We start from the raw sequence: 27,470 nt of genomic DNA on the forward strand, positions 1-27,470 counted from the left end.
ATTTGACTAATACTTATTGAGCCCAATCAGTCTTTCTCTAATTTGTATTAAACTAGGTATTATTCTGAACTCTGGGGAGTGGACATATTGGTCCTAGTCTCACCCGTTAATTACTGGGAGAGTAGGGGGAGTCTATACAGGAACACGAGACAGCTCGGTGGGTTAACGGTGCTTGCAGTCAAGTCTAACAACTGAGTTCTATCCGAGGAACCCGCCCGGTGGAAGGTCACCATTTTCTTTAAGTTGTGCCCCCCACATAGAAAAGAAATGTGATGAAAATAAATAAAAGTGTAGCAAGGGCCACGGCTCCATGAGGAGCCCGTGGTGCCATAGGACCAGGCTACTTTGGAGAAGAAATAAGGGTCTTGGGAGAGAGACCAAATGAAGAAAGCTCCAGAGTAAGAAAGACTTGTGATGTTTGTGTGCGCACGCGTGTGTTTAATCTTGAATAACCAGAGGGAGGTCAGACAGCCTTGGACTTGGTGGAGTGGCAGGGGGTGGGGGTGGGGAGTGGAGAGACAACATCAGTTTTTAAAAGTGTGTATTGTTCTTTCAGACGTCCAAAATTCGGTTCCCAGTACCCCCATCTAACAACTCTCAAGCCCCTGTAACTCCAATTCCAGGGAATCTAATGCCCCCTTCTGGCTTCTGAGGGTACACACACACACACACACACACACACACACACACACACACACGCCAGCACCCGGGAGGTAGAGGCAGACAGAGTTCAAGGCCAGCCTGGTCTACATAGGGAGCTCTAGGCCAGCCAGGGATACAGGGTAAAACCCTGTCTCAAAAAGCGACAGGGGTTGCTGGAGAGATAGCTCGGCAGTTAAAAACATTAGCTTCTCTTCTAGAGGACTCTAGTTCCATTCCCAGCACTCACATGGCTGCTCACAACTGTAGCTCCAGTTCCAGGGGGATCCAACATCCTCTTCTGACCTCTGCAAGTGATGCACAGCTGTGCATGCAGGCAACACACCCATACACATAAAGCAATAGTTTAAAAAACAAGCAAGCTGTATATATTTGACATGCTTCGCCCCACACCTAATTAGCAAACATCGTCATTTTTATCATCTAATGATATAAAGTAGTTCTGTCTCCTGAGTCATAACAGGCATGGAGGATGCACTGTGGAAGATCTCGTGTTTTCTATGTGATTATTTAGCAGTACTATCACTGTTACTATTATTTTGAGATAAGGCCTTACTCCATAAACTAGGCTGTTCTGGATCTCACTATAGAGCCAAGATGGCCTTGAACTTGAGGCAATCCTTCCTCGGCCTCCCAAGTGCTTGGTCTAAAGCATCATACCAAGCGATTTTTTTTTCTTTTTTTTTTTTTTAGGTTTTTCAAGACAGGGTTTCGCCAGGTGGTGGTGGCGCACCCTTTAATCCCAGCACTCAGGAGGCAGAGCCAGGTGGATCTTTGTTAGTTCAAGGCCAGTCTGGTCTACAAAGCAAGATCCAGGAAAGGCGCCAAAGCTATACAGAGAAACCCTGTCTCGAAAGGCCAAAAAAAAAAAAAAAAGCCAGGGTTTCTCTGTGTAACCCTGGCTGACCTGGAACTCACTCTGTAGGCCTCCAACCTCCAACTCAGAAAACCTCTGCTGGGATTAAAGGGATGTAACACCACTGCCTGGCTACTAAACAATTTGTTTTAAAAGAGGCCTCTATTTTGACATGTTCCTGAGGATGACCTTGAACTTCTGGTCTTTCTGCCTCTGCCTCCTGAGTGCTGTGAGGATAGGCATGTGCCACCATGACCAACAGATCTCATTTAAAATGAAGTCCTGGCCTGGCATGATGGCACATCAAACAACTTTAATCTCAGCACTCAGAAGGCAGAGACAGATGGGTCTTTGTGAGTTCAAGGCCATCCTGGTCTACATAGTGAGTTCCAGGCCAGCCCAGGCTACATAGTGAAACCCTCTCTAAGTAATGAATAAACAAAGCCCTGCCAGGTGGAGTAGTTCACACATGTAATCAAAGTCCAAAGCTCACGTGGGTACAGGAGACCCTACCTGAAAATAAACAAACAAAAACAAATAAATAATAAATGTTTCCCAATTTGCTATTGTTTTTTAATGCCAAATGCTGTTTATTGAAGGAGGGAAAAGGTCTTAAATACAGGCTTACAGCACAATGGGAGAACCCTGGAGGGCAGAAGTTCGCTACTGATGTTTTACTATCTTGCATCTAAGCTGTTAATGCCCATTATGCAGAATACACAGACAAGGAACTTCCCTTAAGCATTCAAGAGGGTAGAACCCGGGAGGGAATTAGCATAGGGAGGATATCAAGGTCAAGGTCTGCAAGCAAGGCAACAGTTACCCAATATGGGGGGTCAAGGCCCTGCAGGTCCCCCTTTTATTAAAAAATGAGCTTCTGACTTGGGTTGCGTGGGACGTCAGCAGGTCACCTTACCCATCATGGAGACGCCTGCCCAGGCCACACAAGTGCTCTGTCTTAGGTTGGTGAATGCCCCCCAGGCATTACTCGTCTCTGAATACTCATTATCATACAGGCTCAATCGTGTGGGAGCTGCAGAGTTAACTGCTGCCAAAGATCTCAAAGTGGCACTGGGCTTGCAATCTGTGTGTTCGACACAGAAAAGACCAACAGAGGTCCTATCCCACCCATAGCCAGTAGGCTAAAGGCAACTGAGCCCTTCCCTTCCTTAACGAGCCTTACTGCCACCAATTCTATTGTTAAAACCCCTATCCCCCACACCTCACCCTACCCACAAAAATAAGTAAAATAACATCTTAGCCAATTCCCAGGAGGGAGTGGGTGCGCCTTTGTTACCTCCTAGAAATTTACCTATGGCACCTACCTCAAACCCGAGTGTCTGTCATAACTACCTTGAGGGCTAGCCCACCCTCAGCTTCTGTGTCTGTAAACCCAGGAAAGGTGCAGGAGAATGTGCATCTGTAGAAGGGGAGGAGGGGAAGGGGGGAGCACATAAGTGCAGTTCTGCAGTGTAGCGAGGGCCGGGAAAGCAATGAAGACAGGGTGGTACCATAGAACGGGGCTACTTTGGAGATGAAATGAAGGCCAGACCATATTTCACCATGGAACTCTGGCTGACCCCTGCCACAGCTATAGGCTTACAGCAAGGAAGGCTTACCTTGTTGGGAGTGCCAGCTGCACCTCCTTTCACCCCACTTCCGACTCAGAACTGGCTGCAGACAGCCCGGCAGTCACATAACAGGCCTATGATGGCTCATTTTTTGAAGTTTTCATTTAAAAACTTTTTTCATACAATATATTTTGATCATATTCTTTCCCCTCTCCCAACCCATCCAGATCCTCTCCCACCTTCCTACTGATCCATCATTCCTTCCTTCTCTAATTCATCCCTCTTTCAAAAAAAAGAAGAAAAAAAAGAAAAACAAACTAAAAAAGTAAAACTTATAAGACCAAAAAAAAAAATAACAAAACAAAAGGTCCAAAAAAACAGAGTCGCCAGGCAGTGGCGGTGCACGCCTTTAATCCCAGCACTCAGGAGGCAGAGGCAGTCAGATCTCTGCGAGTTCAAGGCCAGCCTAGGCTACAGAGTGAGTTCCAGGAAAGGCCCCAAAGCTACACAGAGAAACCCTGTCTCAAAAAAACAAAAAAACAAAGCAAAACAAAAAACATGGAGTGTGTTTTGTGTTGGCCAACAGCTTCTGCACATGGGGCCTGCTCTGAAATGTGGTTGATATATTCAGTGACACTCTGTTATAGAAAACCAATTTTCCCTTTCCAAGTAGGCATCAGCTGCAAATAGCTTCTTGGTCAGAGGTAGGACTTTGTGTTCATTTTCCCATCTTAGTGCTAGGATTTTGTCTGGTTTGAATCTGTGGCTCTTGTGTGTGCTGTCCCAGTCTGTGTGTTCATATGTGTATCTTTCCTGCTGTGTAGGGAAGACTCGGGTTGCTGGGAGTCAGCCACCACCTCGAACTATGAGAACCGTTTACTTCTGCATAGCTGTGATGGCTATTTTTAAATGTCAACTCAACACGAGCTAGAATCACTTAGAAAGAGAGCCAGCCTAGAGCAGGCTGGCATGTAGTCATGTCTGTGACTTAGGAAGCCCCAGCCCACTGTGGGTGGCACCATTCCCTAGGCAGGAGATCCTGAACTATGTAGGACAGGAGAAACTCAGAGGAGAGCAAGTTCACGTGTTGTGACTGATGGGGCTGTTTGAGTTCCTGCCTTGACTTCTGCTCGATGATGGGCGGTAACTCAGAATGTAAACCAAAACAGTCAAACATGGTTGTGCACGCCTTTAATCCTAGCACTTGAAGTCAGAAGCAGATGGATCTCTATGAGTTCAGGGCCAGCCTGATCTACGTAGTGAGTTTCAGGACAGCCAGAGCTACGTAGTGAGACTCAGTCTCAAAAAATTTTTTTTTAAATAAGCAAATTTATAAACCAGAAATAACCCATTCCTCCCCTAAATTGTTTGTCATCAGGATGTCTTAACACAGCCACAGAAATGAAGCTAGAACAAACCTCTTCCTTCACCACTGGACCCAGCAACACCTGTTCCCACAGGTGTTTGTCTCCACTTGAGTTCAAGTCTCTGCTCACAATGGCGCTGGCTTCCTCTCTGTAGCCTACGCTGAGTAAACAGCCCGTTTGTCCTCGTTTGGGTAGCCTCCATTGATTTCCAGATTCTGCTCAACAACAAAAGCCCCAGCAAATGAAATATCCAGTTCTTGGTAGCGTCCTTGCTGGCGTGGTTCACTCTACTTCCACTAGGTGGCACTACTCACCTCGAAGTGTAGCCAAGCTTCCCCTATGGTTCCATTACCAGCCTAGGAAGAAAAAACAAGAAATGTAAACCTGTCTAGACGTCTCTTTGCTCAGGCACCTATCATTTTGGCATCTCCTGTGGCAGATGTGAGGCTGGGCAAATCTAGTGCCCTGGAGAAGGAGGTGGAGGTTTGTTTTCTTATTTTACGTATATGGGTATTTCGCTTGCATGCATACCTATGCATCATATGTATGCCTGGTGGAAATCAAAAGAGGCCATTGGATCCCTGGGACTGAAGTTATAGTGAGCTGCTATGTGAGTGCTGGGAATTGAACCCAGGTCCTCTGGAAGAGTGGCCAGTGCTCTTAACTGCTAAGCCAGCTCTCGACTCTAATTTCTGTATTTGACATTTTGACATTCTGGACAGGATGATTCCTCTGTGTGTGTGTGTGTGTGTGTGTGTGTGTGTGTGTGTGTGTGTGTGTGGTGTGTCAGGGAGGTAGGGTCCTATAACTGGAGGATATTTAGCTGCATCTCTGACCTCTCCCCACACAATGTCAGAAACAACCCTGGTCCTACAGGTCTCTGTGGGCTGCGTTAACAAAACGCCATAACCAGCAGCGTGTGAACTGCAAGCCCTTATTCCTCACAGTTCAAAAGGGCTGATGAGGAGCTAGAATTTGTCTTTTCCCATCTCTTCTTTCTCCACAAGGTCAAGGTGATTATCTAGCAGAGAAACATTTGAAAAGGTCAGCCCTTGACCCCACTGCAGGTCCTATGTGATACACCTGGCCTGCAATTTGCCCCTAAGAAAGTTGGAGCTTGGTGTAAAAACTTTGACCATGGGATGGAACTTTAGGTGAGCAGAGCACTTTCTTGGTGTGTGTGAGGCTTTGGGTTTAATCTTTGGCATCATTTAAATGTATTGTATATTAAATATATGCCATCATTTAAATATATATTTATAACATTTCCAGCCACCCACACACACAGGGAAAAAATCTCAGCACTCTCAAGAGAGAAGGAGAAAGCCTTTGTCAACCTTGCCTTGTGGTGTCGCCCTCAAACCCCTCCCTAGGGAGGCTGGCTGGGCGCCCTCTGCCTTCCTCTTTTCTGCTTCTTCTGGTCCTTCTTCTAGTGAGACTTTCTCCCATTCCAGTTTCAGCTCAAGCACCTGCTGGCCCTTCCCAGATTCTGGATTTGTGCTAACACTGTAGGGACAGTCCCTTCTCCTCTGCCCGGGAAGTATGGGTGCACCCACCTCTGAGACCCTCCACCTCGTATGAGCTACACCCAGTAGTTCTGCTGGCCTGGAGGCCTGGACTATCTGTTCTGAAACCCTGACCAGGCTGGACTTAGTGACTCATGCCTGCATTCCAGTACTCACGAGGCTGAGGCAAGTAGACTGCCAAGAGTTTCGGGCTAGCCTGGGCTACAGAGATACCTGGTCTCATAAACAAAACAAAAGCTGGATGAATGGATCAGCACTTAAGAGCACTTGTTGCTCTTTCAGAGGACCGGAGTCTTGTTCTCAGCACCCATGTCTGATGTCTTGCAAATGCCTGTAACCCCAGCATCCCTTTTTGGCCTCTGTAGGTACCTGCAGGCATGTACACCTACACATAAATGAACAATATTAAAACAAAACCCAACAACAACAGAAAACCTGACCAGTAGCCATGATGCTCAAGCTATGATGTCATTGTCCGTAGCAGGGCAGCCAACTAGCTAACCTCTGGCTGGTCATCTCTTCCACTAAATGAGAAGCTAGCTTGGGACTTACCTTCCAGGCAAGCTCTGCAAGCATGCACACCACCTGCCACCTATGGAAGAGAAGAGCAGAATCTGAGTGAGGGTGGTAAGCTGTGTGGTGCTTCTGCCAACCCGAGGAGGCTGCAGGTGGAGCTGGAGTTCCCCAAGGACCCGTCCAACCCCATCTGCCCAGGGACCTGAGACGAGAAAAGCATTGATTCACCTGAGACCACAATGCCAGCTTAGCAGTTCACGTCGACTGGCTGGATGCTAGCCAATCCTTCTTATTTTGATTAAATTTGTGACATGAACAAGGTAGGAAGTAGTCAGATACTAGGCTTTTCCAGAAGAAATGCTCTTTCCCCAGCCAAGTGTGACTTCTGGGCACACAGTGAAACACAGTCCCTGAGTGGCGTAAAAGCCGAGGGCAGGGTGCAGGGTGAGTTTTAGCTGGGGGAGGACAAGCTGGTAGTACAGCCAACTCATATCCTTGTGTTTTTAAACTCTTCCCTGATTCGTCTTCCTATTCCTCCCAAATATGGAGGCTCAGGCAGAGAAGATGCCCAGAAACAAGATGGGGGGCCTTGTGTCCGAAGCTCAGAAGGACATACAGAAGTTCTGGCCTCAGAGCTAGCCTGGCATCTTGTATGTCCTGGGCTTATGGCGGACATGAAGAGCTTCACTGGCATTCTCATAGATTCATCCACTTTACTCAAAGGACTGGGAACCAAAACTGTAAACCTAAAACATTGTAGGGGCCAGGAATTATTAGCGCAGGACTTTAATCCCGGCACTCGGGAGGCAGAGGCAATTGGATCTCTATGAGTTCGAGATCAGTCTGGTCTACAAATCAAGTTCTAGGACATCTAAGGCTGTGTTACACAGAGAAACCCTGTCTTGAAAAAGGGAAGAATGCCGGGTGGTGGTGGTGGCGGTGGCGGCGGCGGCGGCGGCGGCGGCGGCGGCGGCGGCGGCGGCGGCGGCGGCGGCGGCGCACGCCTTTAATCCCAGCACTTGGGAGGCAGAGCCAGGTGGATCTCTTCGAGTTCGAGGCCAGCCTGGGCTACCAAGTGAGTTTCAGGAAAGGCGCAAAGCTACACAGAGAAACCCTGTCTGGAAAAACCAAAAAGAAAAAGAAAAAAGGAAGAAGAAAATCCCCATTTCTAGCCAAAATTTTGAGTAAATTAAATTTTCTATATATATAATCTTTTTCTCTGAATGCAGGCCAGCATTTGGAATCATAGCCAACCTTTTTTTTTTTTTTTTTCTCAAGACAGAGTTTCTCTGTGTAACAGCTGTGGCCGTCTCGGAACTCGCTCTGTAGCCCAGGCTGGCCTCCAGTTCTCAGAGATTCGCCTGCCTCTGCCTCCCCAGTGCCAGGATTAAAGGCCTGGCTTTTTTTTTTGGCCAGGAATTCTGCTAACACCCAGTTGAGAGAGCCAGGGTCAAGGCTGGGCCTGGCCATGGGAAGAGGACAGGCCTGAGAAGGTGACCTCCTAAGGAGGAAAGGGGTAGGTGCCCAAGGGAGACTAGGAAAGGGCTCTCCTGGGTGTTTCCACAGGCTCTGCGTCCCCTGGGTACAGGCGGTCTCCAGATGGGAAGAGCCATGATCAAGTGTGTCAAAGTGAGTCACAGACGTTCCCTGCCTCTGGTTAGGTCTCTCTTTTGTCCTTTACCCAAAGGATACATGTTCCGTCTCCCCACACCAGCTTTCGAGAGAATAGCTAACCAATGGTCTTGTCCGTCATCACTGACTGTGTAGACTTTTCACCTATGCTCTGGCAGACACGTGTCAATGCAGCAAAAGAAAGACCCTGCCAAGAGCCCAAAGAAAACCAGGCCCAGTAGGCGGGGAGGACGACAGAGCTGAGTGCCCCGAGCCATGGCACCATCTGTACCTTCCACAAGGGGGCAGCATAGCGAAGACATGGATTGGATACTGATCAAGAGATCTTGAAAAGTTGGGGATTTAGCTCAGTGTTAGGTAAGCGCAAGGCCCTGGGTTCGGTCCTCAGCTCTGGGGGGGGGGGGTAGTTAGTGCTGGCAGAACCATGCTCCCAAGCAGTGTGGGGTGACAGAAAAGACTTGGGTTCAGTGGACAGGTCTAGGCCCTTGTGCTCTCTAGTGAGACTCATAATGACATGACAGAAAAGACTGCCTAGAACAGAAAAGTTGCTCAGGAAAACATTAGCATCCAAAAGGATTCTTGCTAGAAATGAGAAAACTTGAGGGTGATGTCCAGAGAGGTCTGTTCTGTGGTGATATCCGGCTCCTCGGGGGAAACTAGCCTGCTCAGGACCCTGGAGTTCTCCCTCTCGTCTCCCCTGGCTGGTGGCAGGCGGCTAAAGCCTGTGAGCTCTTGGCTGCCCACCACTCTATGGTAGGAGGCTCTGACGGGAGAGAAGAAAACCTGCCTGATTCTGTCTTGAGCCTGACGTGCCCTGTATTCATGGGGTGAAGAGAATGAAAGAAATGAAGGAAAAAAGAGCGCTAGAGACACGGCTCAGTTGCTAAGAGGACTTGCTGAGCAACCATGAAGTCCTGAGTTTGGACACGAGCACCCAGGACAAAGGTGGGTGTGTTCTTCCGCACCCACTGTTCACCCAGCCCTGGGTGGGGAGAGCAGAGACATGAGCATCACTGCGGCTTGTTGGCTGCTACCCTAGCCACAAAATGTGAGCTCTGGGTTCAAGGAGAGACCCTGCCTCAAAGGGAAAATGTGGAGCGTGATGGAGGGGGACACCTGACATGACAGCCTCCTCTAGGCTGGAATACCCACACACATGCCACACCTTCCTCCTGACGCCCCCCCCTCCCCATATACACACACGAGGAGAGGGGGGAGACACACACAGAGAGAGAGAGAGAGAGAGAGAGAGAGAGAGAGAGAGAGAGAGAGAGAGGAGGGGGGGAGAGAGACACACACAGAGTGAGAATAACAGGAGATTCGAGGGAGTGAGGGAGTGTCCTCTCACACTGGGCCAGGCACAGTAGCAGATCCTTTTCTCTATTACCCGACTTCTTCCTCACCAACACGATGAGGTGGTTACAAGTGGTTCTATTTCCACTTTACCCTTGAAGATATGGGACTCAGAGGCCAAGCAACCTGTTCTGGAGCTGGAGCTGGCTATCTAGTCCCAAGTCTATGTTCAACAGGGCATTGAAGGAAGAGGAGGGGAAGGAAGTAACGGATGTTCTGTAGTGGTCCAAGGCTCTGCCGCATGGAGAAAGCAGAATTAAAGGCTCACAAGAAGTCAGCTTTGTCCCCTTGTCTCATCCTTACCTTTCCCAGCTTGAGCTAGATCATAGTCAGCCCTCCAAATCTACACCTCCACATCTGTGGAGCCTAAAGTCTTCCCGGAACTTGTTCTATAGACCAGGCTGGCCTCGAACTCACAGAGATCTTCCTGCCTCTGCCTCCCTCCTGAGTGCTGGGATTAAAGGCGTGCGCCACCACCCACCACTGCCCGGCCTGGATCCTAAAGTCTTAGATTCAGCCCATTGTTGGTGGAAAATATTCTGAGATACACATACAACTGAAAATATACAGCTGTGTGTGTGTGTGCTGGGGGTTCCTGGGAGATTTATGTAGCTCAGGCTGGTATTGAACTCATGATCCTCCTACCTCAGTTTCCAGAGTGCTGGGATGAGAGATGGGTACCACCATACAAGGTATGTAGAGTCTTTTTTCTTGTCACCCATCCCTAAACATTAGAATCTAAAGTCAGGTATGGTGGTACACACCTGTAATCCTGGCACTTGGGAGGGGGTGTCGAGAGGTCAGGAGTTAAAAATCCTCAGCTACAAAAAAATAAAATAAAATAAAAATAAAAAATAAATCCTCAGCTACATAGAAAATTAGAGGCCAGCCTGGAATAGGAGACACAGTATCAAAACAAAACAACAAACAAACAAAACAAAACAAGGGATGGAGAGGTGGCTCAGCAGTTAGGAGCACTGGCTGCTCTACAGAGGATCCCAGTTCAATTCCCAGCACCCACACATAGTGGCTCACAGCCCAACCATCTGTAACCCCAGTTCCAGGACCCTGATCTGAAGGCCTCTTCTTCCCTCTGCTGCCACCACACACACATAACACAAGTGGCACACAGACACGTGCAAGCAAAACACCCACACACACGAGATTTTCGGAAAGGAAAAAAAGCCACAACAATAGAGTCTAACAACTATTGAAAATAGTTCAAGACAGCCGGGAGGTGGTGGCGCACACCTTTAGTCCCAGCACTTGGGAGGCAGAGGCAGGCGGATCTCTATGAGTTCAAGGCCAGCCTGGTCTACAGAGCGAGTTCCAGGACAGTCAGACAGTCAGGGCTACACAGATAAACCATGTCTCAAAAATACAACAAAAGGGCTGGAGAGATGGCTCAGAGGTTAAGAGCACTGACTATTCTTCCAGAAGTCCTGAGTTCAATTCCCAGCAACTACATGGTGGCTCACAACCATCTGTAATGAGGTCTGGTGCCCTCTTCTGGCCTGCAGTCATACATGCTGTATACATAATAAACAAATCTTTTTAAAAAATCAATATATATGTATGTATATATTATATATTATTTATAATTACATAGTACATTGGATTAGATGGAAGTAATTAATAATAATATAGAGGTGAATCAAAGAGTATAGAAGAATTCATGTAGGGCATATGCAAATTTGAAACCATTTTTTCCGATGAATTTGAAAATCCAAACATTTTGGTATCCAGGGAGTTGATGAAGCCACAACTCCTTCAGCTACCACAAATGCCTACCTTAGGTCTCATTTTGCAACCTGGAGAGAAGCTGAGGACGGGGAGAGGAGAGATGTGTGCTTCAGAGCAGCCCCAGCACAGAGAGCCTCCACCTTGTGTGTGGAGGGGGTTGGGGCATTACTTTGAACTGCTGGAGCTAGAGACTCACCAGGGGTTGGGTGGGACCAGAAGTTCCATCAGCTGGGAAAACGGGACACCAGCAGACACAAGGCCACACAGAGAAAGTGGGCAGAGGACAATGAGTGGATCTGGGTCTTGGTGAAGGAGCCACAGGATGATGACCCAGCAGTGAGAGCAAGCGGTGAGTCTGGGATGGGAAGGCATTCATCCAAATCTGACCCACGGGGCAGAGGCAGGGATGTTTTCCTAAGACAAGTTAGCGCCCAGAATTCCAGGATAAAATTGTGGCCTAGGAGTTGTCAATGGACTGACTCCTCAGCCCGTGCTTTGTCAGGTCCACCTAAGACGTGATGAGCTCTATCTGGAAGCCACGCATTCAAAGGCTCCTAGGCTCTTTTGTGCTTTGGGCTGGGGGGAGGCAGCCAGCTGGGCTCCTGGCTCAGTTCCCATGGAACTTTGCCGGTTTGCTGCTGCAGGATAGCCTGTGGCCCTGGGAGTAATTAACCCTCCAGCCGCCAAGCCTTTGATCTTTATTTAGAGAGTGAAGACTTAGAAGGATGCAAACAAAGCAATAATTTGAATACTAACACTTCAAAAACAAATGCTTGGGCTTGGCAAATGTCTCTTCTGAAAGTCTACAGTGCTTCATTGAAATGGGTGTGGCATGAAGAATTCAGAAAGGCCTCGAAGATCTTATGCAATGAGCAAACCCCTCAGCTATGAAGGAGATGCAGCTTTTTTTCCCCCCTGTGACTTTAAGTAAATCCCGATTCCCTGGTGTCTGAGGTCCGCCCCCCTCCTCAACCCGGTGTCTGCTTCTCCGCTCCTTCCCCAGGGTCTGTCCGTGTCCCGTTCCCCCCCCCCCCCCCCCGCCCCAGTGTTGGGATTACAGGCATGCCTGGCAGGGCCTTCCTCTATATGCAACATTATTTTTCTTCTAAGTACCCACTTTGTGAAGTTGTAAGAAGTCTGGGTCTACACTACCACCCTTCCCTCCACCTCTCCCTCTACCCCACCCCCACCCAACCTAAGCTTTAAGCCACTAGGCTACCTCCAGAAACATAGGTTAACTCTTTTGGAGGTCTCTAAGCTATAGACAAGAATGTCTTTTTTCCAGTGTAGAGATTTGGCGGGCATCTACCCCCTAGGACAGACAAATTGTTGCTCTCAGGCCTGAGAACTTACCCTTTGGCATTTCTCTGGTTGGACCCCACTGTCTTCAGCATAGTATTCGAAATCTGCCCAGCCCTCTGGAATCTCTTCAGGCCTACCCATCTAACCTCATTCCCTCTTACTTCTTAAAGGTTCCCCTAATACCATGATGGGACTCCCCATAGTCGCCAGAGATACGCTTCCCCCTCCCCAGACTGCCTTTTCTGTCCTGTTTCTCCAGGCCATCGAAATCCCGGAGGACTTCATGTCCCAGCCTGTGTTCCCGACTCCCTTGCAGCCCACAGCGTTTTCAAGTGGACTTCTATTTAGCGATCCTACCGTCCTAAAAACTCCTGCATGCGTGCTTTCATCGTGTAAGAAGGACCAGTAGGCAGAAGAAAATCACTTCTCTGATCGCCTTTCCCGACCAGCCCGCCTTCCAGCGGGCTTAGAACCCTTTCTGTACCCTTCGGTCGGGAGGGGTACCCGAGGATCCTTATGGCCCGCTCCTAAAGTGACTGTGAGTGGCTTGGGGGTAAATATGGACCCGTGGGTCCTAATAGCCTGTCTCATGACTGTGAGTTGCTTGCGGCCAAACAGTGGGCCGGTGGGTCTCGAAGGCCTGTCTCGTGACTGTCAGTTGCTTGGGGGCAAACGTGGAGCCCAATTTTGCCTGCGGCGTTCCGCAGCCTAGCTCCATGCTAACTGACCAGAAACAAAGCGAGGGGCAGGGAGCGTGGCTGCCGCTTCGGTGTGGACGGGTCTTTGGTCCCTGGCGAAGCGCATCTTAGAGAATGGACCCCGGCCGGGGTAGAAGAGAACCCAGGCGGCCATCTTCAGCACAGAAAAGGTTAAGCCACCGTCTCCCCCACCCCCCGAAAGGCTAGGGGGCGAGTGCGGCAGAAGGTCCTGTTTACCGTGGCTCCCCCTCGGCGGCGGGCCCTGGGAGAGTGGTTGCCGTGGCAACCGGCCGGGCGCCCGCCAGCTGCAGATTAGCTCACTGGAGCCGCGGGATGGGTCGGGAGGAGGGGGCGCGCGTCACGGCAGACGGTCGCGGCGCAGCCCGAGGCAGAGGAAGGGGCCGCGCGCGCGCGCGCGCGGGCGGGCGAGCGGAGGGAGGGGACGCAGCGCGCCTCCGAGGCCGGAGGCGGCGGGGACCGGACGGGAGCGCGCGCGGCGGGGACCCGAGGGGCTCGCAGCGGCCTGGGGAGGCCGCGCGGACAAAGGCGCGCAGGGCTGCGGGCCATGGCGCCCCAGGCCCCCGCCCCCGCCGCCGCCACCGCGGGCGTCCGCGAGATGCGCCCCGGAACCCGCGGAGCCGCCGCTGGCGGGGAGGTAGGACCGGGCGCCGGGGGTGCGGGGCGAGCTCCGGGGAAACCCGGGAGGGTACGCGCGGGGGCGGCGAGGAAACTGTGCAGGCGGCGCTGGGGAGTCTTCAGCCCGGCCCCAGGGACACGCGTCGGAGAGCGATCCAGATCTCTTCCCCGGGGCGGGCTGACTTCAGGGCCGAAGAAACTTGCAGAAACTGGGCAGAGCCCGGCCCTGCGCCGTGCCAGAGCTCTGGACGCCTGAGAGTGAGTGCGCGTGTGTGAGAGGGCGTCTGTAATTCGGGGTGGGGGAGTCCAGACGGCTGGAGTCAGGGTTTGCAGTGTTGGAAGGTGGGCAACGTTGAAGTTCACTTCTCCCACTCCCCTCCCAAGGATGGAGTTGGGAGCCGATGGAGCCCAGGGTAAGTCCCTTAAGAACACAGGCTATAATCTTGTGTAGGAGGAGGGCACTGAGATATGGAGTCAGACCACTGAGACAGAGGGAGCCCAGCGCCGGGAATCCTCTAGTGAGGGGCAGGGACAGGAAGCTGGGGGTTGCCCTCCTTGGCCCTGCATTGGAACTAGGAAAGTGCGCCGACCCTGATTTAACCAATCTGCTGAGGAAGAAGCAAGCTGACTTCTGGCCCAGTGCTCTGATGGCTTTGGGGGTTGTGACTTCAACTCCCCAAATGACAGGTAATTGTGGGGTGTGGTAATGGTGTTATAGTATCACTTTGCAGTAATTTGTTCTGAAACACTTGCACCTGCTGTGGTTACTGTAGCCTTTCCCTGCAGTCTCAAACACCTGAAGAGTGGAATGGACTTGTTTAGGGGATGGTCCACATAGGAGGGAAGTGGAAATTCGGAGAGGAAGCTGAGGGCAAACAGAAACCAATGGTAGTTTATTTGAGACCGGGTCTCAGGATGTGACCCAGGCTGGCCTCAAACTTACCATCCTCTCTCGTGCCTTAGCTCTCTAAGTGCGGGATTACTGGTAGGCGCAGACAGGCTCAGTTCAGGACTCGTTTTGTTTTGCTTTTTTGAGACAGGGTCTCAGGTAGCATAGACTGACTTTGAACTTGACTTTAAATTAATTTTTTTTCGAGATTTAATTTATTTTTATGAGTGTTTGCCTGGATGTATGTCTGGGTACCATGTGCATGCAATGACCAAGGAGGCTCTGGTGCCCGTTGCCTGGGACTGGAGTTACAGACAGTTGTGAGCTGCTAGGAGTCGAACCCCAAGTCCTCTGGAAGAACAGTCAGTGCTCTCAACTGATGAGCCCTCTCCCCAGGTCCTGAGTCTACCTCACAAACACTGGAATTATAGAGTGCGGCACAAACCTTTATGAGATGCTAGGGATCAAACCTAGGGCCTCCTGCATGGGAGGAAAGCACTCTACCTACTAAGTTATGTCTTCCTCTCTGAGATTAAAACAAAATTAAAACAATTTTTATTATATATCTATTTATTGTGTATGTGCCGTGAGGCATGTGTGTAAATCAAAAGACAATTTGTAGGAGTTAGTTCTGCCCTCTCATCTTGTGGGTCCTCAGGGTCGGACTTACGGACATCAGGCTCAGCAGCAAACACCTTTACCTGCTGAGCCAGCCATCTTGCCATTCCTCAGACTCTTTGTGAGGTAGGGTAATGAAGACACTGTCTGGAAGATTTGCACCCTGTCTGGACATAACTTCACTCATATAAGTGGCTCTATGTGGTGGTCAGTGGGGACACAGTGATTAAGACAGCCTCTTCCTTCCGGAAACTACCACTCTGATTCGGCCTGGCTATTCATACTGTATGCCACAGAGCCAGGAGAATCCAGAGGGTCCCAGGTTCAGAGGGGGTGCTTGTGGTGAGACCTGGGGAGTCACTTCACCAAGAACATGCGGGAAAGATTGTCTGGAGCAGAGAGAGCAACATATGAAAAGTCATGGAGAGAGGAGAGAGGCAGGCATGGAGGAGAAACCCAGTGTGGCTGCAGCACAGAGTCAGAGCCCCCACCTCCCTCACCACCACCCTGTGTGTGTGTGTGTGTGTGTGTGTGTGTGTGTCTGTCTGTCTGTCTGTCTGTCTGTCTCAGCAAGGCAGAGCAAAGTGAAATGGAATGAGGAGTTCCCCAAAGTAGGAGTGAGGACCGACCAGCTTTGTGTCTTAGAAAGCTCACTCTGCCCTGAGGCCGGCGAGACCCAGGCTTTGTAGCCTGGTAGAGTGGCAGTGTTGAGGCTGCGGGAATGGATGGAGTCTGGAGGTCAGGAGGCAGGCAAGGCCGCTGGTTTGGGGCACAGGATGAGGTTACTTAAACTAGAACCAAACCCAGAGATGCTCAGCAGGAGAGAGCAGAAGAGGAGGGACATTTTGAACGGCCTGAATGGAGCAGATTACCGCACTTGGACAGTGAACTTGGCTTCCAGTTCCCTGGCAGCTGAGGAACAAACAAAAATGCACTAGATTGCATAGTTTTGGATTGGGGACAACAGAAAGCTTACAAATGAACTTTCAGAACAAATTTTTTCCTGGAATTGAACTCAACTGGGAGTTCATCAGGAGAACTTCATGTAAAGACTAGGGAGTGACTGGGGCTGGTGGGGGTGGGATAAAGTCTCCATTAGGGAAACAGAATAATAAACATAGATAAGCCTGAGGGGGGGAGACCTTCATTGTCAGTGGTACAGAAGATGGGATGATACACTCCACAAGACTGTCCTCCTGGACCATCCACCTCAGGTCTAGAGGAACAGTTTGGGTGAGGGTGAGGGTGGAAGGTCAGCTGGGGTGTGAACAGTTATGGTACAGTGCCACCAGAGGCGGGGGACAGGACAGTGATGTCTTAGGAAGAAGTGACATGTACTTTTGAATGTAGAGGACAGAGCAGCCAGTTGCCCAGCCACGAACAGGAAGGCAGCCCATTAGTCTGTCAGAGGCTGGGCAGAGACCCTGGTGTAATGCAGGGGAGCCAGCTAGATCCTGGTGGTGCCAGTGCCACCAGCCTCCAGAAATGCCATTCCGTGGCGAAATGGGCAGAAGCCTTGGGAGCAGCATTTGGGGCTTCCCTCCTGATTGACACGCCCCAGATCCCTCTGCCTTCAAGTCTTGATACTGAGTCTGCATCTGAAGGGGTGGGTGGCATTCAGCAGATCTGAACTCCTCTCCCTAGAGAGGAGCCTGGGGACTGTTTGCACAAGAAGTTTCAGAAAGAGTGAGCTGGGAAGTCCCGCAGACTCCACACAGGCTTCCTAGTGACCGCTCCCTCTGATGTCTGCACAAGGCGGACAGCCTACGGAATCCATGGCCATCGCCACACTAATGAACTTGGTAAAATTCATGAGCAGTCTCACTTAACTATAGCTTACATAAACATTGAGGAAGTGTGGGGTTCTGCTCTCCCCAGCAAGTTCCTTTCCCCTGTCTTTCATTTATTTTAAAATTTTATGTATGGTGTTTCGCCTGCATGTGTGTCCATGTACCACATGTGTGCCGGGTAGTCATAGAGGCCGGAAGAGGATTAGAGGTCCAGAAACTGGAGTTACAGATGACTGTGAACTGCCATGTGGGTGCTGGGAATCAAACCTGGGTCCTCTGGAAGAGCAGCCAGTGCTCTTAACCCTTTTAACTTCTGAGCCATCTCCCGTTTCTTTCTTTTATTATATATTATTTAAGATTTATTTTAGTGTATGTGTATGAGTGTTTTGCCTGTGTATATGTATGTATACTAACTACATGCCTGGTGCTCATGGAGATCAAAAGGCTTCAGATTCCTGGGGCTGGAGTAAGGTGGTTGTGAGCCACCATATAGATTCTAGGAATTGAACTTGGATCCTCAACAAGTGCTCTTAACAGCTGGTCAGCTCTCCAGTTTCTTTTAAAGGTTTTATTTTTAATTGTGTACAAGTGTGAGTACAGATGCCCCTGGAGTCCAGAAGAGGACACAGGGTCCCCTGGAGCTGGAGGAATAGGTGGTTGTGAGCTGCCTGACAGGAATGCTGGGAATGAATTCAGATCCACCACAAGCTCGGCACCTGCTCTTAACTGCTCTGGCATCTCTCCACCCCCCCCCACCCCCCCGAGTTTCTTTGCTTGTGAGACAGTGTTTCGCCATGTAGACCGGCCTTGTTCTGTGGTCCTTCTGCCTCAGCCTTCTGTGTTAGTGATTTTTCTAGTGCTTTGATGAAACACCCTGACCAAGGCAACTTATAGAAGGAAGAGTTTATTTGCACTCATGGCTCCAAAGGGTTAGAGTCCGTGATGGCAGACAGAGCAGAGGTAACAGGAGGCTGGAGCAGCTGGGGGCTGACACCTCAAGCCACAACAGGAGGAAGAGAGCTAACTCAAAATGGTGGGAGACTTTTGAACCCTCATAGCCCAACCCCAGTGATGTGTTTACTACGGTAAGGCCATACCTCCTAATCCTGCCCCGACAGCCACCAACTGGGGACTAAGCATTCACATGCCGAGACTTAGGGAGGACATCTCATTTGAAGCGCCACGGTCTTTCAAGGTTGAGTTACAGGTGTGTGTCACCATGCCTGCCTCAAATTTCTTAGTATTTTAAACTTGCCTTCACCTTAGCATGTGTATTTAAATGCCAGAGAGGGACGTTTGGGAAGGGGGCATTGTTTTGTGGTACTAGAGTCAAATGCAGGGATTCATACATACTAGGTAAGCACCTTACCACTGAACTTCATCCCCAGACCTGGGGAGAGAGATTTTAAAAATAGCCGTTGCTGCTGGGTGCGGTGGCGCATGCCTTAAATCCCCACAGTTTAATCCCAGCACTCGGGAGGCAGAGGCAGGTGGATCCCTGTGAGTTCAAGCAGAGAGAGATCCAGGACAGGCACCAAAACTACACAGAGAAACCCTGTCTCAGAAAGCAAAAAAAAAAAAAAAAAAAAAAAGAAAGAAAGAAAGAAAGAAAGAAAGAAAGAAAGAAAGAAAGAAGCCAAAAACAAAAAAGCGGTTGTTTCCATTCACCTTCACAACTATTAAAGCAAATAAATAAATAAATAAACAAACAAACAAACAAATAAAAAGTCTCTGAGAGTGGCCCTGAGCAACAGTTGTGTGTGTGTGTGTGGGGGGGGGGGGTTGTTGTTGTTTTGTGAGAGAGTGGTCTCCAGATGATTTTAAAGTTCAGGGTTGTAGTTTTTGCCATCTCTGAAGCAGATAAACCTTGCGTCCCAAAAGGTCCCTGGGGCCATATAGGCTGCATCACAGGTACCAGGGAGCCCAGGCTGACCTTGCTTGGGGCCATGTGTCCCACAGTCTCTGTGTAGCTCTTTATCTTGCTGCCTCACCTCAACTTCAAGATCTTTCATTTTTACCGGGTTTCACTCTGTAGCCCTGGCTGTCCTGGAACTCTGTAGACCAGGCTGACCTCGAACTCAGAGATTTGCCTGCCTCTGCCTCCCAAGTGCTGAGATTAAAGGTGTGCGCCCAGTTTCGCCTCAAGATCTTTGCAAGATCTTTGCAGGTCCTTCTGCATTGCTTTGGTGGTTACCTTGTTCAAGACTGGGGATTGGTTCCTTTCTTGAGGCTGCCCTAGATTGTGCTTCTTGGAGAGATATTGGTGAAATGGTTTTCTCACAAGCTGACAGCCACACACTTTCCCAGCTGGGGAGAGCTCACTATTTTCTCAGCCACCTCTTAGTCCCTCTATGGCACTAGGGACCTAGCCCTGGACCTGGCCAACAGCCTTGAGTGTTCATGTGTGGACCGTTTTGCCACCAGAACCTCTAGCCACCTCAGAATCCAGAGACTGCTCCAGGCTCTCTTGAAAGTCTTCTCACAGGTCAGGAGCAGAAAGGCTACTGGGCCTGTCTGCACTTTAATAACAGAAGGCAAGGGATCAGCTCAGCCCTTTGATGCTCAGAAGGCAGTGCTATTCGGAGAAGCCACAGTCAGACAGACCCTTGCCCTGGTTTTAAAAACAGAGGCTGATTGAGGCAAAAATCAACTCAGTTTGCATAGAACTTGAGCTCTGTATGATCTGGAGCATAGAACTTGGGCCCTGTATCACCTGGGCCATAGAACTTGGGCCCTGTATCACCTGGACCACAGAACTTGGGTCCTGTATCACCTGGACCACAGAACTTGGGCCCTGTATCACCTGGACCACAGAACTTGGGCCCTGTATCACCTGGACCACAGAACTTGGGCCCTGTATCATCTGGGCCAGAGTCACTGCTTTGTCCCTTTGATGAGTTACAGTCCTACATCCTCCTTCTCTGACTACTCAGTTTGGAAAACCAAGTAACGGGGTTTTCCCTGGCCTCAGGGCATGATGGGGTGAGTCACACTTGCAGCAAGTTTAGGGAAGAGGCCCTTGGGACTCCAAGACTTGGGCAGGTGCCAAGCGGGGAGTAGGGTCAGGATGGAGACCCATGACTATGACTGGCTACTCTTTCTGTGATGGTGGCTTACTCCGAAGACTGGACAGACTAGCTTAAGTACAGAGTCAATTGCATTTCTTTTAGTGTTTTGCTTTCTTAGAATTTGTATTTAAAATTTTCACTTTTGCGTGTGTATGCTTTCATGTGGACTGAGAAAGTTGTGTTTAAGAGCTTTAAGCAATATGTAAAGAGAATATGTGGACAAATGAAGTTTTTCCCGATGCTGTCACCAGCCTCAGAGCAGGTCCATTTGATGTTTGGTCTATAAACCAAGTCCCCCTCGATCCTTTTTCTTTCTGTACTGGAAACTGAACCTAAGGCCTTTGCATATGGTAGGGATTCACTGCACCACTGAACTGTATCCAACCTTGTTTCATTTAAATTTTGTAAAGATTTGATTTATTTTTAGCTGGGTGGTGGTTGTGCATGTCTTTAATCCCAGCACTGGGGAGGCAGAGACAGGCGGATTTCTGAGTTCCAGGCCAGTCTGGTCTACAGAGTGAGGTCCGGGTCAGCCAGGGCTACTCAGAGAGACCCTGTCTCAAAACAAACAAACCAAAAAGAAATGAAAAAAAGATTTATTTTATTTCAATTACATGCATGTGTGTATGTCTCTGGACATTTGTAAATCGATGTTTCCTCTCCCAACTGCCCAGTCCCAAATAAACACTCAGAGACTTAGTATTACTTATACATGCTCAGCTGGTAGCTCAGGCTTGTTACTAGCTAACTCTTACATTTAAATTAACCCATAGTTCTTATCTATGTTTGGCTTGGTACCTTTTCTCAGTACAGCATTCTCATCTTGCTTTTCTGCATTTGCTGGCAACTCTCTTACCCGGCACTTTGTCTTCCCAGAATTCTCCCAGTTTGGCTCTTGCGCTCAATCTTTTCCTGCCCAGCTATTAGCCAATCAGCTTTTTATTAGCCAATGAGAGTAATACACATTCATATACATAGTATACAAAAAGATTGTTCCACAGCAGGCGTGTGCATATGAGTGTAGGTGCCAATGAAGGCCAGAGTCATTAGATCTCCCTAGAGCTGGAATTGCAGGTGGTTGTGAGCTACCTGACATAGATGTTGAGAATCGAACTCAGGTCTTCTGCAAAAGCAGTATATGCTCCTAACCTCTGAGCCATCTTTCTAGCCTTTAAGTTTTTATTACATTTAGAGAGCAAGTGCATGTGTGTGTATGCGCACTCAAGTGTGCAAGTGTGTGTGTGTGCACATATGCACATGTGTGCATCCCACAGAGCTTGGGGAGGGCAGAAGACATTTTGGGAGTCAATTTTTTCCTTCTATCATGGGGTTGTCCCAGGGATCAAACTGAGGTCATCAGGCCTGCAGCAGGAACCATTACCTACAGAGCCATCTCACCAGAACCATATTCCAACATGTTTTTTTTAAAAAAAACATCACCCCCACTGCCACCACCCACCCCTGCACAAGCTCCCATCCATAGCCCTGACTGGCCTGGAAACTACCGTGTAGACCAGGCTGTCCTTACTCTCTTTCAGAGTGCTGGAATTAAAGGCTTGTGTCACCTTCCTGGGCTTTTTTTTTTTTTTTCTCCTGTGAAGCCTGGCTGTCCTGGATCTCACTCTGCAGACCAGGCTGGCCTCAAACTCACTGAGAGCTGCCTGCCTCTGCCTCCAGAGTGCTGGGATTAAAGGCGTGTGCCACCACTGGCTGGCTACCTGGGCCCCCTTTTAACTTTCTGTTTTGAAACAGAGTATCATTAAATTGCCCAGGCTGACCTTGAACTCACTTGTAGCCTAAAAAGGCCTTCGCTTTGATCAAGCTGTCCTAGCCTCCCAAGTAGCTATGATTAGAAGCCTGCGTCACCAAGACTCCTAGATCTCTTTTCTTTGCATATGTGTGTCTATCTATATCTGTATCTATTTGCATATATGCATATCTCTTTACATATATCTATTTAGCAAAATGGAAAATTTTCTATAACATAGTTTCACAATATAGCAACATTTTATGAGAATAATTCTATTAACGGCCTTCTTTTTAACAGCTGCCTGGAGTGCCTCTGTTTAAGTTCATTTGTTTAGCAAACTATCAATTTATGGTTCAATTTTAGTTGCTGCAAATGATGTTGCCATAAGCCCTGAGTCTAATATTTCTGCCAACTAAATTCCTAAAACTGGAACTACTGGGTTAAAGAGGATCTCAAAGACACTTAGTGAATAATGTTTGTGTCCAGTAGTGGTTCCTTGAAATGAGGATCTGATGGCCTTTTAAAAATGACATATTCCCTATCCTCCATGTGTCCCCACACCAGCTCCATGCTGAGTTTATTATGAATTTTTACTTAAGTTTATATGAAATTAAAGTTTGTGGTATGACACTTTCAGAGGCAATTTGTTACTGTGTTGTTAAGTATAAAAAGGCAGCATGTTAAAATGAAAGTTTCCAAGGAAGATTTAATGGATTGTTATCTAACGAATTGTTCTAAGTTTCGTCTCTTGCTGTTGGCTTCAGGTGAGTCAGTTCAAGATGAGTGTTGTAGTGTGCCTCTAGATGCTGAGGCAGGAGGATTGTGAATTCCTTGACAACCTGAGCTACACAGCGAGACCTCTGTAGAAAAACAGAAACAAAACAGAACAGAAAACACTTGAGTCAATAGATACTTCTTTCTTTTCCCTGTGTTTGTTTATTTATTTATTATTGTATTTATTTATTTTCATTTTTGTTTTATATTATTTTTGAAACAAGGTCTCATGTAGCCCAGGCTAGGTTCTTACTTTGTAGTGGAAGATTAGGTTATAGAATGTTGTGCATGCCAGCTAGTCAAACTGAGGTGTATCACCTCTCCCTCACACTCCTCTGTTCTCAGAAGAGAAGATGCAGTAAGTCAAATCTGACTTAACGGAAATCCTCTCCAGATCTACAGTGGGTGACAGATGGTGGTGACCATATGTAAGCTAGATTGGGGCTGGAGCTGTGGCTCAGGAGTAGAGTGTTTGCCTAGCATGCTTAAGGTCCTATACTGCAAAAAAGGGCACTCACAAAACACTCTCTTCAGAGATGGGGCTGTAAAGACAGGCCAGTTCTGAAGCAGCTGACTGACTGCTCTGGGCTTCTTTACCAGGAACATTGTGTCTGGCTCCCTAGGGGTAGAGGAATTTTCTACTTCCTTCTCTAGGCTACAGGTGATATTTGTTCAGACCTGAAATGGAGTAGGTGACCATCTAACAGTAAGATCCTTTGGCTTCCTTTGGTGACCGGCATCCTCTCCATCTGGTCTATTTCATCGTTTGTGTTAGTGGCAATCAGCAAACATTCACAGGCTCCCAGGACATCAAAGAGAGAGCACTGATCTCTGTTTACCTCCCAGCTGACTGAAGCATTCAACATTATGGGAAGTGGCAGAGAGGGGACAGAGCTGTTGAACTGCTCTCAGAACAACCAAGCTTGGATTCCAGCGCTGCGTGGGCAAGGCCAAGAGAACCTCCCATGCCCGGCTCCCTGTCCCCAAACACAGGACAGCTGGCGTGTCTGGCCTAGCACTGACTAAGAGGCTGGGGTTGCTTCTAGCTGCATATGGAGCTTAAGGCCCAGGATGCCAGTTCATTGGAGGGAAGGAGAAGGCCGCTTTCAAGACGAGGGCAGGTACCCTGCAAATGGAAGTGTCAGAGACAAGTCCCCAAGTTTCTTCCCCCAGAGCCCTGAAACTGGCTTTCACCCCTAACCATCTATAAATACAGGGGCCAATTCCTCATTATCATGGTTGTCAATCCCTTCCTGGAACCCAGGTCAAGGCTTAGAGGGAGTTGGTGTGCACTGTTAGCTTTGTGCCACTTGTGAAAGCGTTGAAATACTGATATGCTTATGTGTGAAAAGGCCTGGGTTTGGTCCTCAGCTCCTGAGGGGTGGGGGGCAGTTAACCAGAAGGCAGAAGGCAGGTTTTTTTTAATGATTTATTTATCTCTATTTCATGTGCATTGGTATTTGTCTGCTTGTATATCTGTATAAAGGTGTTGAATCCCCTGGAACTGTTATGGACAGTCGTGAGCTGCTATGTGGGTGCTGGGAATTGAACCTGAGTCCTTTGGAAGAGCAGCCAGTGCTCTTAACCACTGAGCCATCTCTCCAGCCCCCAGCAGGCAGTTCTGATTGGCTGGCGCCCATGTCCCATCTTTAGCACATAGCGTGAATGCTGCCTCTTCCCCCCTAGACCCCTAGATCCCATGCCATTTTGACTGCCCTTAGCTGCCCCCCCCTTCTTAGTGCGCATATGATGGGAGATGGTGTGCCCTGGTGTACAAGAGGAGGTCAGAGGACAGTTTTGGGGAGGTTTTTGTTTCTTCCAGGGATCAAACTCAGGTCTTCAGGTTTCCAGCACTTTACCTTCGGAAATATCACTCAGACCCCTGATGATCCCTAATGAAGGGATCTTCACTGATTGGCCCCCTCATTCAAAAAGTATTCATGTATCATTCACAGTAGCCCAAGGCTGGGCTAGACAACAGTAGGGACATAAAGTGAAGCAAACTCAGTCAGCAAACTTGAGCCTAGACTCCTAGCTTCTTGGGAGGCTGAGGCAGGAGAATTACTTGAGTTACTAGCCTGGGCAGCATAGGGAGATCCTGTCTCAAAATGGGGAGATGAGGAGGCCTGAGAGATGGCTCATGAGTTAAGAGTGCTTGCTGCTCTCTCAGAGGACCAGAATTCAGTTCCCAGCACACACGTCAGGTGGTTCACAGCTGCCTTTGTTCTTTGCAGGGACCCAAGCTCATGTTCACAGATACACACAATACACACAATTTTCTTTTTCTTTTTCAAGACAGGGTTTCTCTGTGGCCTCAGGTGTCCTATAACTTGATCTGTAGACCAGACTGGCCTTGAACTCACAGAGATCCCCCTGCCTCTGGAGTCCTAGGATCAAAGTTATGTACCACACTGGGCCCATATACACAATTTAAAATAAAATATTTTTAATAAGAAAAAAGTTCAGCTGGGCAGTGGTGGAGCATGCCTTTAAGGCAGGTCTCTGTGAGTTCGAGGCCAGCCTGGTCTGCAGAGAGAGTTCCAGGACAACCAGGGCTACATAGAGAAACCCTGTCTCAAAAAAACAAAACAAAAGAAGAAAGTCCCGAGTACATGTTGGAAGGCCTAGATAAGCGGTGTAAGAAAGAAGCAGCTGAGTCGAGGGAGAAGATCGAGCAGCCCCCACACCACTGGCCTCTCACAGACATCTCATTCATACTCACATCTCAGCCTGGCCCCTTCAGAGCTGTTCTTTCTGCCTTAGCTCACTGCTCTGCCTACTCTACACATTTCTCCTGATCAAACCACCCAGACCTTAGCGTGTGCACAGGAGAACAGCTCTTCATCACAGGCCCTCCACGTTCCCTAGGGTAGCAAACCTGGCCTCCTCTCAGCTTCCCAGCCTTCTGCTTTCTTCCTGTCTCCCCACCGACATCCTAGAGTGCAAATCTTGCTGTCTCCAGATACTGGAGCCCACCTGTTAGGGTCCCTTGATTTGAGGCTGACTCCTGCTTTATTGCTGAGGCTGGGCTCAAACTCCATTTCTGAGCGCTGGAATTACAGAGATTTTCCATCGTGTCAGGCAATGATACAGTTTCTGTTGCTAATAACACAGTACTAGAGACCAAGCAACTTATAAAGAAAGGAGGTTTATTTTGGCTTGGTTCTGGCCCAAGGTCAAGAGGTAACATCTGGCAATGTCTCTTTGTCAGAATCCTGAAGTGATGCAAGACGTCACTTGGGTGAGGCCAGGAGCAGGGGACACCTAGCCAAGCTGGCTCTTAAATTTACAGGCTGTCCCACTGCATCTCCACTGGAGACTGGCTTTTGTAGTAGGCCTACTTTCTAGATAGCTCAGTGGCCCAACCTATGAATGGAGTTATTCATTCATGAAGCCAGAGGCCTGATCACCTGAGCGATCCTTCATGGTCTCACCTCTTAATATCTCAGGATGAGGGTTAAACTTCAACACAGGCTTTAAGGGAGCTATGTTCAGATCAGAGCTTGAGCCTGGTCTGAGAACTTGTCGGGTTCTATTTTCCTTGAAGATGGCTGTGGCTCTTACAGTGCTCACCGCCCTCCTCTGAACTCTACCTTTTGGTTCATATTTACCACTGGTAAATTCAGCACTTCACTGGACTCTTTTTGTTAGATGTATCTCTCACATTCCCTGGACCCGGTTTGTCATTTTTGTTTTCTGGTTTGTGGTTTTTTTTTTTTGTTTGTTTGTTTGTTTGTTTTGTTTTGTTTTTCGAGACAGGGTTTCTCTGTGTAGCTTTGCGCCTTTCCTGGGACTCATTTGGTAGCCCAGGCTGACCTCGAACTCACAGAGATCCACCTGGCTCTGCCTCCCGAGTGCTGGGATTAAAGGCGTGCACCACCACCGCCCGGCCTTTTTTTTTTTTTTTTTTTTGTGTGTGTGTGTGTGTGTGTTTTGTTTTTTGAGATAAAGTTTCTCGGTGTAGCCCTGGCTATTCTGGAACTCCTTCTGTAGACCAGGCTGGCTTCGAACTCAGGGATTATTTCTTTTGCCTCTGCCTCAACAGTGCTGGAATTAAAGGCACGAGTCACCACATCGGGCTTCCAGCTTGTCTTTTTTTTTTTTTTTTTTTTTTTCTTGAAGAGATAGTAACAGTTACTGCCTTCATATTGTCTGCCATTGGGTCTCTCTCTAGTTCCAGGGCAGAGATCAATTTATACTGGTGTGTTCCAGACAGTACAAATGCTGTGTTCTGCCAGGTGATTGAGTTTATGGTCAATTTCAAATCCATTCATGCTGCCTCAGATTAGCCAAGTGAAATTGTAGGCGAAAGACCATTTTCCGTAGCTCAGAATTTAGCTGATGGAAATGAGCATGCTTGCAGGCATTGCGAAACCTTGGAGTGCAGAACACTAGGCAGAGATAGTAAACATTCAGACAAGGACCCCGGCTCACAGGAAACTGGAAAATAGTGCAGGCTGAGGAGGCCAGGACAGCAGGCTTGGTGACCCAGGGGGACATTAGGCTGGGGGTCAGCATGTCCTGGGTGTCTTGCTTCTACTGCAGAAGGAAGGGGCTCAGCCCTTGCAGTGACCCAAACTAACTCCCTCGGATTGTGTTGTCACTATGGTCATTTGCTTGAGAGTTGTTGGTGGTGTTTGGAGGTGGGGGTCGGGGATGGGTTTCTGTAGTACTGGGGATTGAACCCAGGGCTTTGTAGCTGCTAGGTAAGTGCTCAATCC

At 48.8% G+C, this 27,470-nt stretch overlaps 1 protein-coding gene and 2 long non-coding RNA genes across 9 annotated transcripts in view; 2 read left to right on the forward strand and 1 right to left on the reverse strand.

Annotated features, from left to right (window-relative positions):
- The first annotated feature begins 194 nt into the window (after positions 1-194).
- Positions 195-4,851, forward strand: LOC143272310 (uncharacterized). Its single transcript, XR_013049746.1, has 2 exons — positions 195-398; positions 4,466-4,851. It is a non-coding gene; the product is annotated as an uncharacterized LOC143272310 (long non-coding RNA).
- On the reverse strand, positions 2,749-7,297 carry LOC143272308 (uncharacterized). The gene is made up of 4 exons (XR_013049744.1): positions 6,725-7,297; positions 6,533-6,572; positions 4,769-4,810; positions 2,749-4,669 (listed from the first exon to the last, which is right to left on the reverse strand). It is a non-coding gene; the product is annotated as an uncharacterized LOC143272308 (long non-coding RNA).
- Positions 7,298-13,186: 5,889 nt separating this feature from the next.
- Positions 13,187-27,470, forward strand: part of Dennd2a (DENN domain containing 2A) — an 88,706-nt gene continuing 74,422 nt past the window's right edge. For 2 of the 7 annotated variants that reach the window (XM_006990404.3, XM_042273086.2), the window contains exon 1: positions 13,691-13,879. Coding sequence is in view for 1 of the 7 variants with exons in the window: in XM_042273081.2 (XP_042129015.2) it covers positions 13,339-13,394 (56 nt within the window). In the remaining 6 variants the exon portion in view is untranslated. The other 5 variants (XM_042273081.2, XM_076566485.1, XM_042273084.2 and 2 more) reach the window with 5 other exon arrangements.

Source organism: Peromyscus maniculatus, chromosome 3 (assembly GCF_049852395.1).
Source record: "Peromyscus maniculatus bairdii isolate BWxNUB_F1_BW_parent chromosome 3, HU_Pman_BW_mat_3.1, whole genome shotgun sequence".
NCBI classification, from domain to species: Eukaryota; Metazoa; Chordata; class Mammalia; order Rodentia; family Cricetidae; genus Peromyscus; species Peromyscus maniculatus.